Source organism: Condylura cristata, unplaced genomic scaffold (genome assembly GCF_000260355.1).
Source record: "Condylura cristata isolate star-nosed mole 26May11 unplaced genomic scaffold, ConCri1.0 scaffold00003, whole genome shotgun sequence".
Lineage (NCBI taxonomy): Eukaryota > Metazoa > Chordata > Mammalia > Eulipotyphla > Talpidae > Condylura > Condylura cristata.
In genome coordinates, this window is record NW_004567104.1 from 22619710 (window position 1) to 22638435 (window position 18726).

An 18726-nucleotide genomic window follows, 5' to 3' on the forward strand; every position below is an offset into this window, starting at 1 on the left:
CTATAAGCCAAAAGCACCATCCACATGATGTTATACATCTTGCATGATGCCTGCACCATCGTACATGATGTTATACCCCAAGTCCTGCCCAGTACACTACTTACTCACCGCCATATCTGGACTGCCAGAACCCTAACTTTGGTGGGGTTTTACCATCTCTCTCCAGAATGGGTAGAGTAGCTTCTCAACCCTTCCTAAGCTCTGTCTTCCTGCTCCCCACTTTCTACAGACTTGCTGATTCAGAACTCCCTATGTGGGTGATCCAGGAATCTGCATTTCTAATAAACACTGCAGGTGATTTTGATATACTCCAAATTAGAGAATCACTGGTTACAGGGCAGACAACAAACAGGATGACTTCCAAGATGCTGCTCTCTCCCTCAGTCCTCACCACCTCACTCTAGTCACCAAGGACTTTCCTGATTTGGCCTTTTCTGGCTCTGCATCTTCCTCTCACTTCCCAGTGAATTCTTCAGAACCTCTTTGGAAACTACCCAGGTCTCCTTCAGGGCTCTGCCATCTCCTATAAGTTTGCATGATACTATAATCTCTAGTCCTCATTGCTGTTTAGTTCCTTTTGCCTGAATAAGAACCAGATGCACTTAGCCTTGTCTTGATTTGCAGTTTGAGCTCCTTGAAGTCAAGGACTTAAATGGCAGGCACTTCAGTGTAGGAAATGCAGCTTTGAAGCGGAAACATGTCCATGAACAACCCCAATGCCTTATCACCTTGGATGATATACAGGTGACAAAGTTTTACCTTTTTTTTTTGTAAGGGAGAGATTTTGGCTTTATGAAGGGCAAATCTCTCTTGGAAACATTTACATATGCAATCAGCAATAACCAAAACCACATGAAGGCTGTTGATTATCCATAGAGGGTTTATTTCCACTTTATACCCCTTATAAAAGAAACAGATGCAGAGGCACTTTGCAAAGTAGTGAAGCTTGTGATATAAAATATACAAGATACAACATTCTCTATATGTACTATTCACAGACATAGAGGTGTACTTTGCTGAACCAATTGGAAAAGTGGACACTTTCTAATGGCTCCGTCAGAATCCCTCTAAGGGGCTTGTCCGACTGTCTTTCTATGGCAGAGAATCCCAAGAGCTGGAGCACCAGGGAGAAGGAGGATGCTTAGCCCTGGGAAGGCCAGAGAGGGAGTGCTGGTACTGGAAGCACAGAGTGCTGGAGTAGGCAGGACCCTGAGGGGTATAATGCCTTCCTTTGACAGAGGTCCAGAAAGGGAAGTGACTTGTCAAGGGTTATGCAGCCAGTAGGGGGCAGAGCTGTGACCAACTCCCCTGACTTGCAGCTTTCTGTCTCTTCATTCATTTTCATGAAGTCTCTGCTCCTTTTGATTCTGGCCTTAGGAAACTGGAAGGGTGGATCCTTCTGAGCACCCATGCTGGGTGGGTTCTCCGCAGATATCAGGTTGTAACATGCGGGGTGGTCTGAAGGATCAGATACTCCTAGTGTCCTGAGCCCGCTCTTCTCCCACTTCCTGCCAAGAAGCACCGTGCATGCCAGTGTGCGCATACTGCAAGCAGTCCAGTGGCGTCTCCGTGTCTACGGCTGGGGCCCAGGTAGCCTCTCCAGATGGTATGTTTCAAGGCATTGCACTCATGTGGAAAGGCAAGTGTGATACCTGTGTTGTCAGCTGCTATTCAGCAGTGACACATGAACCTATGTGACATTGTTCTGAGTTGACAGTAGGAATTTAAAGGGGTTGGGGAGCCTCCCAATGCTATTCCCTTCCCCCTGTTTCCCAGCCTTCTCTTTGTCCTTTGGAATTTCTTTCATGGAGAATGTAAGTAATAAGCTCCATGAAGCTTTTGGGAGAGAAACCTCAGAGAGAGGGGCTTCTGGATATGATCTCTCTCTCCTGAAACATGAGTAGTTTGCAGGAGGCCTTCACATATCTGTGCCCAGAGGGCAGGGCTGGGAACAAAAATTGGAGTTAGAATCCAGCTCAAAGTGAGGAAACATTTTCTAATAATGCCCAATAAGGCCCAAGTTTAGCTATACCAACAGTGGGAGCCAATGGGAGTGATAACTGAATAGGAGTGAATCCACGCCATGGGAAAGCATGGTTGAGAGGAGCTAACGTTGGCCGAGAGGTCTAGCTCCCTTGCTATATTGTTGAGAAGAGTGAGGCCAGGAGTGGAGAAAGAACTTACAGGGTCCTGGGCCAGTCTCTTGTTGAGACCCTTTGCCCTTGATCACGTAGCTGCCTCTTGGGGCCTCAGGGGGCTGTCTCTGGCAGATGGGAGTGGTGTGTTCCATTCCTTTGGGCCTGATGGGTAACATGGAGTGTGCTGTCGGAAGTGTGTGGTGCAGCCTGACTTGGTCTGTGGCAGGGCGTGCAGGCCTTGAGGACGTCTGTCAGCTCACCGCTCCACCTGCAGCTCTCCGAGACCTCGTGGGGAGCTCATTTGCTCCCACACCCAGTCCACGTAGTTGGAGACCTTAGTGTACACCCCGTAGACCTGCTTGCTGCCACACTCTTCAGGCCCCCCCCAAGACACCAAGCCTTGGGCTACCCAGCGCTGGCTCAAGTCATCGAGGATGACAAAGGCCCCACCACTGTCTCCAAGGCACGTGTCCTTGCCGCCCTCATAGTACCCGGCACAGAACATGTTCTCGGTGACACTGTAATTGCCTGAGCGGGACTCGTAGCTGGTTTTGCACTCTGCATGGGGCACCACTGGTAACTTGACATACTGCAGGATGTCTGACAAGGTCCGCGTGCCGCTGCTGATGATCTCGTCCACCGTCACATTGGGGTTGGAGATGCCCCAGCCGGCTACCAGGCCCAGCATGTGGGGTGCTGGGCCTTCCAGCTCAGGGCTCGGCAGGCACACAGGCATGACACGGGGCCCCAGGGGCACGGGCTCCCGCAGCTGCACCAGCGCTATGTCGTTGTTGTAGTTCTGGATGTTGAAGTCTGGGTGGAGAACCACACGCGCCGCTGAGCTATTGACAGCCCCTGATCTGTCCCGCACGTCATGCAGGCCCAGGTAGACGGTGACGTGCTCCCTGGAGACCGGAGTCACGGTGTTGTCTCTGCGCTGGGAACGCAGCACGTGGGCTGCTGTGAGAATCCAGGACTCGGAGAGCAAGGCTCCACTCCCAAACCATTTGTCATTTGGCACCCTTGAGGTGTCCTCCACCACTATCAGGGCCTGCCAGGGGAAGAGGCCGGGCTCTGCGTTCCGGCCCCCGATGATCCTCTTGACCAGGTTGGGTAGGGAGCGGGAGGGCTGACCACACACTGCAAGGGGTGGGGACAGAAGACAGATACTGGTCAGGTCAGCCGTGTGAGAGGACACACCAAGAGAAATTCAACATCTCACCCATTGTAGATTATGCCACCACAGGCCCTGCTCTGCCTGGGCCTTGCTGAGCTGGAGAGCTCTGTGCAGGGTCCTATTGCCCCAGGTCCTTCTAGGATAGACTTCCAGAGCCAGTGGCCTCTACGGGATAGGCCATGCTATTCTTGGCCTTGTCCTATCCCAAGCCATTTCCAGCCAAGATCAATTTTGATCTGGACCATCTTTAGGCCAAGATGCTCTCTAGCAATGGCCATATCTCCTATTGCTTCCCTTGAAAGCCATCTCATATCCCAGCAGTGGCCCATGCTGCAGGCACTAAGAAAACTCCCAAAGGCCATAGATCGTGGGCTTTGAGAGAAGGATGGAGCCTCAAAGACTGTCTAGCAGGTCACAGCAAAACTGGACTCTGAACCAAGATATCTGAGACCTTGATCTGACTTTTCTTTCCTATTTCTTCTACGGCTGTTGAGTAAGTCCAGTTCCTTCTCTGGATTTCAACATTTGTCCTACTAAATAAAGCAGATGGTCCAGATGATGTTGAGGGATCCTTACAATTCCGAATCCCTACTATTTTCATTTCATTTGCCTCAGTCACCCTCATTTACAGGTGAGTGTAATAGTAACAATCTAGACCAATAGATTAAACAACTAGCCTAAGTAAACATGGTCATTAAACGTCAGTTTAATTAGAATCTGACAGCTGTCATCCCATAAATGGCATCCTAAAAGGTCATTCCATATAATGACCATCACCATATGGTATCTAACCTTTTATTCTTCCACTAAAGGAACAGATGCCCAGGCTATGCAAGGTTATGGAAAGGTGGCATGATCTACAAGCAATGATGTATGGGCTCTGCTCTGAGCCACCCATCATTGCACTCAGAAGTCCTGTATAGCGTCAGAGGAAGAAGACAGGTCTGAGCAAACTTCGTTCCACCGAATGGTACCCCAAGCATGCACATTCACCATCAGCTTCTTGTAGCCAATTCCTCTGACCCAGGAGCAGAAGGTCTTCGGTACCTGCCCTGCTAAGCTCACACATGTCCTTCCCAGGCAGGCAGGGTTCTGAGACCTGGGAGGTGAGCCTGGTGTGAGCATGGGCCTCCCCTTGGTTACAATGGCCAGGCTACACTCCTTGGCTTCTGGATGCTTTCAACAATTCTTTAAAGCTCAGGCAAGGGGTATTTGAGTTTTGGGGACAACATTGGGAAGACAGGATTTCAACAGCCTTCTCTTTGATGCTCTTCTCTTTGATGCCCAATGCTTCTTATGTGATTCTGAGGCACCTTGTCATTTACACCCGGTCAGACAACCTGGCCTTTGCTAACTTTCAGACTCAAAGGCCAGACTTCGAATTTTAAGTAAGCAGTAATATCTCAAAGCAGGTGTGTGACTATATAACAACTTATTTCATACAGAAGTGCCCTCATGGGGGACACTTCTGTGATACAATATATGATCACAACAAACCAGTATCGGACTGTGCCTTTCTCCAGCTGAGATGCCAGATCTTGGGATGTTCAAGCTGGAGAAGCTTGTAGAACAGCTAATTTACAGATGGAAAAGCCAAGTGTCAGAGAGGGCAAGTGAGTTCCTAAAAGTCATTAGTGGCAGAGCCAGAGGTGGAGACTGTTTCTTCTGACTCCAGCTTCATTTTCTCCACCGAAGTTTATTTTTCCTTTTGAAATGCTCTTGTCCTTTCAAGAAGTTGAATGATACAACACGTCTTTGAAATGGAACCATTCTCTTTGACAGCTACCATCCTCATCCAGTCTTTCTTGGCAAAAGAATCTTCTTGAAATATCAGAGCCTGAGCTGTGCTGAAGTCATATGTGTACTCTAGAAGACAAGGTACTGAGCAAGGGACATTAAAACAAAATTCGATATCTGGAAGTCTGGGTTCATGAGGGAGGCATGAAACAAAAGCAGAGTCCAGAATGGTTCAGCTTAGCTTGTGTCGATGACAGTTCTTGGTTTCTCCTCCCAGCTCTGCCCCTAATTTCCTCTGGTTGTCCTTGGGCAAATAATTATAGCTCACTGATTCTTACCCTCCTTGTATGTAAAATAAGGGAGTGAATAATACTTGCTTCACAGGTTTTCTAAAAAGGTAGATATTATGTTGCTCTATGAAATGCCTTTCTTCATTCAGCTTACTTTTGGATTTAATCTCAAGAGTTTTAGGTGGACAGAATTTAGAAATCTCTGGTCTGGTTTTTCCTAGCCTCAAGCATTAAAGTTTCATAATTCATTGTATCTGAGATACATTCGATAAGTATAGAGTATGGCAGCCATTAAGAGTTACAGAATGTCATGGCTGACATGGTCTTGTTCCCTCATTTCTGAGATCTGGACTCATAGCCCCACAGAGGTGAGATGGCTTACCAAACATTTCCCAGGAAGTGACAGCATGGGTTCAAGGAGCCAGACCCCTGACTCCAACTCAGTGCATCTTCCCATCTTTCTTATCACAGTACATGTTGCGATAAGAAAACTCAGGATGGAGCACATTTGCAGGGTGTTTTCTTTGGCGTACATAGTATCCTAGCAAAATATGGACTTGAACCTGTAGTTTAACACAGGGCCACCATTTCCCATCTTCTCTGATGCTTCACTAACTACAGTATGTGAGTGTGCATCCTGCTAAGCCTAATAGGGAATCAACAAAGTATGGATGGTTTGACCTCTCAGGATTCTACTTCCTCACGAGTCCTTTCTCAGGCACAAAGTCCTCCTAAATGAAGTCTGCCTAGCCAGTCCTCATCCCTCCACTCCCAGACAACCTTGTGCAGTGACTTCTTCTTTCTCTGAGTGTAAAGCACAGTGATGATCAAAACAAAAGCTTGCATGCTAATACTTCTTTCAGTTCTCAAAGATAGATGGTCGACAACACCATATCCTTTCCTTTGTAATCTAACTTCTATAAGCTTAATGAGCAAATATTGAAGGTCACTAAAACATGCTATTCAAAAATACAATATCTTGGTTTACCTAATATTCTAATTCAATAAAATACAAATGCCACTCAAAACTTCAAATGTCTTGATATTTTTATTCTTGAATACTATTCAATACTGTCTTACAATTCTTGCTTTTTTTAAAAAAGTGAAGTTCTATGTCATGAAGAAATTAAATTTAGGTTTTTTCCTTGATTTTCTCTTTAAACCTACATTTTGGAGCTATCATGTGCTTACAAGTCAATTAGAATATATGTTTGTACTGTGATTGTACCTTGATGCTAACATAAATGTCCCAAAATATTCCCCAAATCTTTATGCACGATGACACTTCCTTTTGCCGCAAAATTCTCTTTTGATTTTAAAGTTAATAGGGGAACCACTAGTAGGTAGCAATCAGAAAAACTTGAGCACATTGCTCTTTAGGAGAAATTCTTATTCCGTCTTAAAATCATTTCTTACTTGTCTGTCATTCATTATCCCTTCCGAAAAGGGAAAGCTGAGTACAAGGTGCCTATTTGATTTCCATGGCACACAGCAGGTGCACACACATGTGCTGTGTTGGGTGCAAACCTGGTGCGGGAGGAGGCAGACCTGCAGACAGAGGGGCAGGGAGACCCTGAGCCGGACAAAACAGGCTGGATATAGAAGTTCGTTAGTTTAAGAAGGAGTATTAAACATCTCTGACTTTTGACCTTCTGAGGTTAAGCAACTCTGACTCTTAATTTTCTGATGATATCTCTTAAAAAATAATTAAAACGTCACCCCCCACCATACTAACTCCCTGGGCCCTGGATGGGAGTCCTTGAGGAAAAGGACAGGAGGGCGAGGTACCTGGCAAGCAGGCGGGCCAGCTTCTTCCCAGCACTTCATTCATCCAGACTCCTTGGGCAGAGCACGTATATATACCTGGGAGAGTGAAAAATGATTGGAGAGGGAGACAATGGTTGATTTGAGGCACACAGAAAATAGATCTGGGTTCTTAACCTTTGTTGTGGGTCATGACAAGTCTGAGTGGTCTCCGAAACTACTCTCTGAGTGGTTTCCACAGAAACCACTGTGGAAACTAAAGGATCTTTCTAAAATGGGGATCTGCCGTGGCCTTCTTCAGCCCAAAATAACCAGCAACATTCATTGCCCTCAAAAACAAATGCCACACTGTGGAGTCCAAGGCTGTGAAGTATTTGCCATTGCCCGTCTGTGCCGTTAGCTCCCAGCCACCCTGCCTGGGGCCCAGAGGGGCTTCCTCATGGTCACAGAGCCGGGTGTGGTGTTCACCTTCCCCTGCCTTCCCCACCTAACAAACTACACCTAAGGTCACCGTCTCATGGAGTCTTATAAAAGCTCTTGAACTATCACTGTTCACTGTTTGACAGATGAGGATTAAAGGCTTAGAAAAACAAGAGAAATTTTTAGTGTCAATCTGTAGCAGAGGCAAAGCTGTTGGCCTCTGCAAACGCACCGCCTATGCTGGGGGCTGTGTCATGTGACTATGCTGAGCAGCCATAAGGCTACCTCGGGGTGGCAGAGGGGAGGCAGGTCTCCACTTGTTTTCCTCCCAAACTGTGGCCAGCGGACACGCTGTTTGAGCACGCTGCCTAACCCTGAAGTCTGCGGGTGTGAGGCCAGAGTGGATGGGTGCAGCACGGAGGGGCTCACCTGTGATGTTGTGGACCATCTTGTAGTAGGGCTGCTGGCAGGAGTATCTGATCTCAGATTTGTATGTTGTAAGGTTGTTCCTGGACAGGAAGGTGACCAGCCCGTGCTCCAGCTCTGGCGGTGCACCGCAGTCTGCAACTGGAAGAAACGAGAGTGACCCCATCGTTACCCTTGGCTCTTCTCGTGCTGTCTGGTGGGTCTCAGGAGGACGTGCACTTCTGCACAGCACACAGCCTCAGAGCACAGTGCTGTAGCTGAGAACATGTCAGAGGGCTGTGCAGGTTCACAAGGTGCTACAGTGTGGTCAACACATCTGCTCTGTGACAACTCCAGAACAAGGGCACATCTGCTGAGAGGTAAGCAGGCCCAGGCGCTTTCCCCAAAGGTCCTTTCCTTAACTTCCAGTTCAGGTGTGCAACCCTCTTACCCTCTCTGCCCAAGCACAAAGCCCCAGAAAATTCTGCCTGATATGAACTAAAGACTCTTCACTTCTTCTGGATCCAACCACATGATGAGCGAATGCGCTCACTTTGGAGCTTGGCATGAAAAACAAAAGAAAATACAAACAAAAGGAAGCTGGTTCCTGCATAAGCACAGCCCTACCCCACCCACCGTGCTGGCATTTCCCTTGGCTACAGAAGGAAGGCGACAGGGTCCAGGGTGAACCAGGTTTTAGTTTCCACCTGAACATTTTTCCAATTGTTGATGACTGGACATTGGTGCTGGCTGTAGGATAAGACCGAAGTTGCCTATTCCTCAGAGGTGGCCTTGGGGGAGTCCCCCAGTGCAGCCAGGTCTCAGGGGCATCGCTGAAACTCACAGGGTCCTGCTTCCATCTGCCAGGAGCCAGGTCAGAGACTGAGGAGCCAACCTGTCTGTCGCCACTTGGGGCTTCTGTTAGGGGCTAGTGTTCATCGCCAAAGAAATCCCCATGGTGAATCTAACAGCTTATGGCAGCATTAGAGAGTCACAGAGGGTTCATAGAACTGCACCACTGGACAGGAACCTGAATGTGACACCATGGTGGTCATGCTGGTCATCGACTATTTCTGTTTATCTTGTAAGAACAGCAGAATGGGCTTGCAAGAATACCCTGACTCACTTTATACAAGGAAAGAAAAATCCCGATCTTTCCTAAGTCAACAAGTGGTGGTCAGAGTGCAGTCTTAGAGCAGTGTTTACACTCCTTGCAAGGCCTCTCATTGCCTGGGCTCAGCACAGCCTTAGAAGATGGGACTAAGGTGGCCTCCTCATGGCTAGAGGGACAACACTCAGAAGCCAGGGCTGCTCAGCGTGTTGCAGTTCTGAGTCCAAATTCTAGTTTCACTTGATTTAGCAGAAAGCAACCCATCATTTTCTGTATTTGTTCTTAGACCCCATATATATGTCCAATGCTCCATCCATCCTTGAGGGCCTGATTTGAGAGCCTCGCCAGGCCTCCAGCCTCCTGCTGGTGACCTCACATTCAACTGGTTCTTTTCTCAAAAACTGGTGGCATGGCTTTTGGCTTTCTGCCTTCAGTTCAGCAACAAGGGAGGCAAGCTCGAATATCTTCTGTACAGATGAGTCTAGAGCGGAGATGTAACTAGTTTAAAGTCATAGGGATCTGCAGTCAGAGAGCTAGACTTGACCTTAAACTCAGTGTCCTTTTAAGCAAACCAAACCATCAGTTCTTAAGGGCTGTTTTCTAATTAAATTAGCTTATAATCATTATTAGCTGGGTCATGGTGGACACCAGTTGTCAATCACTAGTCTTAGGGGGCCACATCCAAAGTCCCATAAAGTTTCTAGATTTTTCCTCCTCCTGAGGAAACAGGTGGGGATGTTTATCCCTGAGCTGGTGCTTGGAATTGTGTTTTTAACTTTAAGGTCCATATTCATCTCTCTAATTGAAAAGAACAGTTTTCTCACTTAAAATCTAGAAAACTGCAAGTCTTTCTGGGTGGAAGGGAGGGCTGAAGGATGGGAGCAAATGCAGTTAGCTCTTCCCAAAAGGAAGATAAAAGCCAAGACCTGGTTCATGCTTGTGCTTACCTTCAACACCCTGAACAAATCTCAGGGAAGCATGTGAGGTCAGCAGTAGGTAACAAGAGGTGATGCTATTTAGTACTTAAAGCTATAAATGTTTTAAATGTATTTTCCCATGGACAGACAAAGCAGATTCTTCTTTTTTTTAAGAAATGCCATTGATGGGTGAAGAATCTTGGTATTCTTGACTCCTATAATTTTGCTTTAGCAGTTCATTTTGCTTTTAGGTATCTGCCAAATCTCATACCTAGCTCCAGATGGAAGAATTCCAGGCTTGATCTCAGACATGGCCAGAAGACCAGGCTATTGAGTTCTGTTATACAGCCAGCACTGGGTGGAGATATTTTCTGGATGGAGGGTCAGCTTCACTTCACTCTAGAAAAGTAACTTTGACTACTGATAAAGCTGGCCCTACCACCAAACACAGGAGGTGATGATAGGAAGCAGGTCGCTGACCTTGGGTTGAGCAAGTTGGGGAGGGGTCTCCCTTTCCCTAGTCTACAGGGCAGGCCAAAAGCCATGTCTTTATGACACTCGAGGCAAGTTCCTGCTCTAGGGCCTTTGATCTCTGCCTGGCACAATGTGTCCAGATCCTGCTTGCTCAGATAACCTTCCTTCTTAGTTCTAGAAAGTCTCTCATCCTTTCCTCTTTAGCTCCCAAGGGTCACATCCATGCTCTGGGATCACGCCCTGGGCCACCCTGTCTCACTGCACGTCTCCACACAGGACTCCATTGCCCCCCAGTTGCTGTTTGCTTTCCTTCAGACTTGCTGTCCTGTGCAAGCTTTTCCAGTTCTGGGCTTCCAAGAAAACCACACACCATCAGCTCACCCTAACAATAAGGCCCTGGGGATGCTCTCACGCCCTAATGCCTTGTCTTTGTTCTTCCCCTTGTAAGCTTGTGCCCAGCATCACAGCCTGCTCTTGATGCCAGGTCTCCTCTGCTGCCTTCCCCACACAGCACCTGTGTCCACTGTTCTGCCACCTCGAGACTTTGATCAAACTTGCTTTTTCCCAGAAGCCTCTTCTCATTCTTCTGAGCAGGGAGGCCGGTTTCCTCACTTCTCCTTGCTTCCTCCTTTCTCTCTCTGATGCATGTGTCTTATGACACCTGATATTGTAATTGTTTGTGTTCATATCATGTTTTCTCCCTACATTATGACTCCTCTAGCTGCCATATTTGTATGCTTAATGGAATCGATTCAACTCCCTCTTTTCATTAGTGATCGTCTTGTCTCCCCTCCCAAAGGAACCCCTTCCCTAGGAGGGCATCTAAGTCCCCTGTGGATCCCCCTGGGACACTGCCCTCATGAAAAGGGCATTCAGCTATTAGGGTGGGTAGTCACCATGGAATCAGTGCCCAGGCTCTCCAAAGTGTGTGTCCAGGCATTTTTCCAGGCAGAAGCCGAGATTCCCAGCACGCTGGCTGCCACATCACAGCCCTTCCCTATGTAAGACCCAGTGATGTCCCAGGCACCAGAACTGAGCACTGATGCTGTCATTTGCAATACCTGGCTTTCCAGAAACTTTAATCAGTGAATTTTCAAAAATTTGTAAGCTTCAGAGGAAAGAGCCTCTGGTGATGGAATTTGAAACTGGTGTTGCGTAGAAGTGGAAGGGAAACTGTAGTGGGAGAATATATCTAGATTTCCTTATAATCCATGCTATATGAGTTATTAATTTCACCGACTCATGGCTATTACCAAAGGGGTGACAGGTTAAAAACATTGAAGACATAAAGTTACAGGCATTCCAGCCCACTTAAATTTGAAGTGTGGAGTGGATTAGAAAGCATAGGTCACTTTGACCTGGTCAGCAGAGGATCATGGGATTGTATATTAAATCTGAGTCTCTCAGACCAAAGCTGTTTTCCACTGAGAGCAGTACAATCTACTTAGTGGTGTTAAAAAATAAAATGCCCCATTGTCTTTCATCATTTTCCAGAGAAATGTTTGAATGATGGGCAAACCCACAAATGGAGAATTGTTCTCATCCACTCAGGAGTTTCATCTGCATGAGACTGTGTTGCCTTGTTTGGCATTCATTCTAATCCATACTAAATCGGGAAATGGAGAGTTGGGGGGGCAGGGAGGGGTAGCTCTAGGCCCCCCCCTGTCTTGTGTTGTGGGGAGTCCATTCTTGGAAGTTTGCACTGTGTGGGGTCCCGTCATTCACTCTGTCACTTGTTCTGACTTGAGTTCGCTCTCCACATCCGTTTCGGTTTCTGCCACCATGGTGAAGGTCAAAAAGGGATCAGCAGATATAGAGAAAGGATGCAGAGAGAGGAAGAGAGAGAGGGAAAGAAGAGAAAGAGAAAAATTAGCCAGCAAAGCAGAAACAGTTTATGCAGGAAATAAGGAAATCACTCCATCAGAATTGATTAGGAGGTGCAGTTTAGGGATAGCCAGTGTGAAGGACAGTCTGGGGTTGCAGAATTGGAACCATCCTGAGGATTTACAGTAGTTATTGAAGATTATCTCTATGGTGGGAGAAGCAGGCCCTATTAGGGGCAAAAATTCCCCTTTAGTGTGGAATAATGGGGTATTCTTTTGTATACAAAGAACATTAAGTCACAAAATGGTACCACCAAGTGCTATTACTTACTCTACCAACATCTGTTATAATAAAAACATCTCTGTTTCATTAAGGAAAAAATGTATTATTAACATTTCCTACTCTCCCAAAGCATGAAATAGAGAGGCCACACTTTTCCTATTGAGAAGGTTGAGTCATGGGAAGAAATAGCTTTCGTTGAGCTTTTCCTTATTTCTGGTGCTCCGAGGTATGAGATGTACGCTATTAACTCAGCCCTCAGAACGATCTAGAATTCAGGACCTGAGGCCAAAAGCATCTGACTAAACTGATTTGGGACCCTGTAGAGGTCCAGTCTGGATTTGGATGTAGAACTTCCTGGTTGCCACGCCATGTGCTGCCTCACACCCTTCCCTCCGTCCTCCTTGAGAGAACCCTTGCTTTGCCCTGAGAGTGCCTTGGAGAACTCAGTCACCCTACTGCGCATGAGCCCTGCGTGGGAGGAGGTGGCAGATGTGTTGGCTGGCATTTAAGCTCTTTGATGTTTGGACTGTGTCTTTTCCATCTGAATTCCCTATGGACCTCTGCACAGGCATCTAGTAAAAAACTGGGAAACTTTTTGTTGAAGTCATAAAATGTACCCCCTTCTCCCTCCGCCCTTTTCCCACCAGGCGCTCTGATTCCAGCCACATCATCATATAAAAGAGAAAACTGAAAAAAACAAGCGCAGTCTTCTCTAAATTGCCTGAGATTTGCCTCAAGGGAACCCCCACCCCCACACCTAGTGCCTCCCTTGGGACAATGGGGTGGACCTGCCTGCCTTCTAGGCACTGGCCATGGAGAAGAAGGATCTCACAGAATGAGGGCTGTGGTCCAACCCTACGTTTTGACTACTCACTTCTCCCGAAAGCAAATCTTTCCCCATCTTTTCTTTCCTTTCCTCTTTCTGTCACTGTTCTTCCTCTCATCACTGCTGCCATAGATCAGTTTTCTAACATTGTGGTCCTTGTATATCTTGTACTTGGAATCACTGGGGAGGGGAGGGAGTGGTGGCTGGCAATTTGTATTTTCATTAAACTCTCTACATGATTTATATATATAGTATCATTTCAGAACCATTGAGATATAATTGAGAATATTCAGGTTACTCGTAATTCTGTATTTTACCATGGAGGTGAAGAACAATGTCATGGCCACAGATGTATTAGGAGCAGAGTTAAGGCAAGATCTCTGGATCCCAAACACCAGTGCAGAGATGTTTCCCTGCTTCACATGCACCCCCTGCGCTGGCCTCAAGCCCTTGCTGAACAGCCCAAAGTCGGAATTGTTCCAGAGGACTCCAGGGATAAGGCTGACAGCCACAGAGAGACAGAGAGTGGCAAAGTCACTAGCTCAGGGCACAGATGCCAAAATAATTCCCTGAATTAGCAATTGTCAGAGCTAGTTTCCAGCCTGGAGATGGGCTATGCCTTTAGCGAATTTGTCAGCCTGTCTGCAGAGAGGTAAAATGATTATCTAGAACGTAAACTGGGACCCACACGTTTTTTTTTAGAATCCTCAAGCCTGATTGCTAAAGGGCACTAGTAGCCTTTTTCGTCCAACCTCAGGTGTCTGTTGAGTTTCTGCTCCGCTCCTCTCCTCTCACAGTGCGCTCACCAAGTTTCCCCTCTTGCATGCTCTCCCCCTCTGCTAGGGAACTCGTTATCCTTGTCACCAACTGATTTTATTCTCTTACTTTTACAGGCAGGGATCCTGCTACTCCAGGTCCCATCCTTCAGGCACTCCATCTGGAAGGTGTCCATTTCTACCTTGTCCTAGGAAGAAACATGAAGAAGAGGTGGGGAGGAGAGGTGAGTTGGTGGCTTGTTTCCCAGGAAAACAAAATTAAACCCCAAGTTTGACTGTCTCTGACTGAGATGTTCATCATGGGCTGCCAACGCGAGTTTGGAGAAAAGGGTAAGATAGAGGCTGAAGTCATATTCCCCATGGAACTCTACAGAGAGGCACAGGAAGGGAAGGGAAATCTATACCCATCACCCCTTTTCAGTGCAGTAGTTCTAAAACATGACTGGGCATCAACATTCCTGAGGTTTTGTCCACTGGCCCAGAATTTCTGATTCAGTGGGCCTGGCCTGTCAGTACATGCATTCCCAGTAGAAGGTGCCATGGTCCGGGGGTCCCATGTGGAGAACCAGTCCTTGAGAGCACTGATTCTCTGGCTTGGTCACACATCAGACTCACCCAGGCACCAGAATTTCAACTCATCTCAGAGATGGCCTTGATTTGGAAGCACTACTGCTTCAGAGGGGAGAGGGTGAGCAGTGCCTACCTGCCCGCTTTGAGGTCCCTGCTTCCCACCCGAGTTTCCCCAGAATAAACTTGACAGATTTGCAAGGTTGTTCGACCACACCATACTCTGATAAGAGAGTCTCGTGCTATTTCCAGAAGGAGAGTCTGGGACTCATGCTTCAGATATTCAGAAGACTGGAATTTCTGGGGTATTTTGGAGGTTTATGGGGAAGCCATGAAATACTCTGTGGGGCCATGATAAAATGAAGCCTGTTTGCCTTGAGAGGCTCTGGAGAGTTTCTCTGGTGGGTTGCACCCCACACTCCCACCCCCACCCCAGCCTCCAAGGGCGGGCCCTGTACCTTCAGCACTTTGTAGCCAGTGTCACAGCTGATGAGCACCTGGTCTTTGAAGGAATACTTGGCTTGCAAAGGCTCAATTTTCCCATGGATGGGAGACTGTAAGTCTGGACACTCGTTCCCTGGTGGGGAGCAATGGAGGAGCAGTTAGGGAAAAACCTGCTAGAAAAGCCTGACAGCAAGTTTGCGAGCTCCGAGACCCAAGGTCTGATGGAGGTTGGGAAACTACAGAACTTGGTATTGGGGAGCCTGGACCTTCTAGATCCTGAAGAAGATTCACTTTGGAAACTTGAGCATGTCACGCTCTAACTTGAACCACTATTTCCTCATTTGTAAAATGAGGTGGTTGACTCGATTTTATCAAAACTGGCTGGAGAGGGAATTAATAATCACTGAGGCCAGTCCCGCCTGATGCACACTTTTACAACATCCCCCAGAGTAAAGGCCAAACATTTATTTGCATTCCTGCATGAACAGGGAGCTCTGATACTTCCTGGCCTGTGCCTTCAAAAGGCTGCACCTGACAGGATTTCCAGATTTGGACTCAACCCTGATGGTTTTTCTGTCACAAACTTCTTTGCTAACAGCATTTCCACTCCTCTTCTTACACTAGGCCCTGAGTATGATACCATAGGCAGGGTCGGGAATTCAGTCTACAAGCTGCACTAGTCACATCCAGCTGTGGCCTTGTCCTAACCCCTGCCTCTTCTTCCTGCAGTTTCTATAGGTCCCTTGGGTCACACAGCTCTGTCAGGGTTTGGGTCAGCACTGGGTACCTTGAGGCCCTGGGGAGTGAGGTCAGTGGGCTTTTCACCAGTCTCTGGGGGTCAACCACCATAATGAAGCATTCTGTACTCTACACCTACATCCAGATTCTAGCCCCAGTTTGGAAAAAAAAGGGCTCGAAGCATCTTGCCTAGGCCCAGTGAAGGGCAGGGCAAAGAGGTGGGGTTCAAGAAAAGGGTTAAAGAAAAATGTCCCCACATGATTCTATAGTGTAGCATGTTTTGAACACTACCAAGCTAGTCAAACATACTACCTCTGTGTCCTTAACCAATTTTATAAATGGTAAATTAGTCACAAAGGACAGTGGGCCTTAAATCAGTGGCACTGCCAGGAGTCCCCCACATCTCCAGGAGAGTCTCAGACTTGCATCCCTTGTCCTTCAGCCACTGTCCTTCAAGTGGGACCAGGGTGGGGGAGGTCACAATACCTGTCGCCCTGTATGAGAGCCTCCAGCCCCGGTTCTCGCCTGAGTTGTCGCTGCGGAACATGATCTGGATGCTGTGGCTTTCAGTATTGATGGATTCTGGGGCCTTCTCTCCACAGAAGGGCCCCCACATTTTTGAACCTGCTATAATCTGCAAGAGGCAAGATAGAGAAGGACCCTGTCTGAGCAGCAGTGACTGTTGCAGGGCAGAGGTTTTCTGGAAGCCTCCACATAGACTCCATAGTGATCACTGGCATTTTTACCATGTGTTACCATTTACATCACCTCTGCCCTCCCATTTCTAAAACGCAGCGACCCTGGCTGTGGACATAGCAGGTTGTTGCTCTCCTTGGAGATGAACAACATATTATGGCTTAGGGAGGAGCTGACTCTTATCCATGTGTGCAGGCTGGAAAGGCCTCTGCTCTTAAAAACATACATTCCAGTTGGGGAGTCCTACCATTAAATAATAGTCAAAATAAATATAGGGTCATAAATAGTACAAGGTGATATATTTATGTAATATAAATGCATGCTTAGTGTTTTTAATCTATGTAGTAATTCCTATGTAACCTGTATCTTACATTACTTATACAATAGACAGTAATGTAGATAATGTTTTTCAAAAGATGGTCAGGGAAGACTTCTTGGAGGAGGTGACACTGGATTTGAGTCATACAGGATAAGTAAGGTATATCATTGACAATATGGAGAGATAACTTTCCAAAGGAGAAAACAATAAATCTAAGAGTTAGGATGAAAGGTGGGAAAGAGTTTGTCAAGTTTTAAAAATGGCAACCCAATGTGGGAATGATAAAGGCCATAGCACATGCGTTGAGAAAGTTAGGTTCACTCCCAAGTGCACTCTTGATTGAATCTGGCTTTTATAAAGTTCAGCCTCAATGCAATGGGAGAACAGATTTTACAGGGCAAAGATAGAAGCAAGGATCCAAGCTAGGAAGCTTTGCAGTTGACAGGAGATAATAGATTTGGACTGGAACGGAGCAGCGATGGAGAGAAGAGAATAGCACTGGTCCAGATCTTCCATCTCCCAGATCTGGGCACTGCCTTTTACTCTTTTCCTTTCCAGCTCTGAGGCCAAGTCTCCTTCACCCTTCTTTTGGTGACTTGTACAATCCTGGGTGACATTTTCATCCTGACACCTTTGCTGTAAGGACGGGGAGAAGTGAAGCCCTGAGAAGTTAAGTGCCACGATAAGGCTCACAGCACTTTCCTGGGCCACTGTATGTGGTGGGCAGCATTCAAGATGGCCTGGTGATCTTCATTCCCGGAGTTACTTCATGATGATGTGACATTGCATAGTAAAAGGGATTTTGTCTGTGACCAAGGGACCAGTGTTGCATCAGTGCAGAACCTAGGATGGATCTGGCTAACGGGCTAGATGTTATCTTAAATTACATTTGGGGAAACAAACTTGGCCCCCTGTCCTGGGGAAAAGGATGAGAGCCATGGACATTAGCATTCCTAATTCAGCCAAGAATTTTCAGCCTGGCCAGAACTCGTGTCCCTTGCACGCTTACCTTGATGTAGTCATAGGGACAGGGCACCTCAGGATGGTCCTCAATGTCGAAAATGTCCTCAAACTGCAGGCTGACCCTGAAACCCTCCTCCAGCTCGATTGTGTAGAAGCATTCGGAGCTCTTAGGGTAAGGGTTGGGGAAGTCAGGGCTGGTGATGATGCCAGTCCTCTGGGTGAACAGGTTATCACTGCACTCCACTGTGGGAAACAGATGGGAGTGAGGTGGTGCACACCTCCCTGACCTCAGTGACCCCCTTCTCTGGTTACCATCCTCCCAGCACCCTGAGGAGTGAGCAGGGAGCAGTCATTGTTCCCATTTTGCATAAAGGTAAAGCATAGTTGAAGGAGGGAAGTGACTTATCCAAGGTCACACACCTAGTCACCTAGTACTTTGCAGTTAAACTGCAAGGCTGGAAGGCAATAACACTTTCCTCGGGCTTCCCTGGGATTGGTGGGGGGAAAACGGGATCTGAGAAGGGTTTTGAGACAGGGAAGGTTTGGAACTCATTTTCCTGTTTTTTCTTCAGTCCAGAGCTCCACTGGGTCTCTTTACAAAGCTTCCCCTGACCCTCGACTCACACATAGTCTCTCTGGTCTGGCTTTGTGTTTTTCCTGACACTGGCCACCACCAAACATTTTGCAACACGTTAGTTTGTGGATATTCTTGCCCCGACTAGACTGTATGTTCCATGAGTTCAAGGATTCGTCTTTATTCTCTACTGCATTTGCTGCAACCAAGGGTCCAGTGTCCTGGGGTTCTGGTCAGGGATAAGCTCCCCCAATATCCCCTTTGTTTTCCACTGAACCTTTATC

General features: G+C 47.2%; 1 protein-coding gene across 3 annotated transcripts in view; it reads right to left on the reverse strand.

Annotated features, from left to right (window-relative positions):
• The window catches only part of MASP1 (mannan-binding lectin serine peptidase 1 (C4/C2 activating component of Ra-reactive factor)), a 57784-nt gene that overhangs the window by 10467 nt on the left and 28591 nt on the right, over positions 1-18726 (reverse strand). The window contains exons 5-11 of one of the 3 annotated variants that reach the window (XM_004675081.2): positions 17915-18111; positions 16377-16524; positions 15167-15285; positions 14251-14329; positions 7956-8093; positions 7131-7205; positions 885-3278 (exon numbers count right to left, since the gene is read on the reverse strand). In XM_004675081.2, the coding sequence (XP_004675138.2) occupies positions 2395-3278; positions 7131-7205; positions 7956-8093; positions 14251-14329; positions 15167-15285; positions 16377-16524; positions 17915-18111 (1640 nt within the window). In that variant the 3' untranslated portion in view covers positions 885-2394. Of the gene's footprint in view, positions 1-884; positions 3279-7130; positions 7206-7955; positions 8094-11499; positions 12208-14250; positions 14330-15166; positions 15286-16376; positions 16525-17914; positions 18112-18726 lie in introns of those variants that run through there. The other 2 variants (XM_004675080.2, XM_012733647.1) reach the window with 2 other exon arrangements.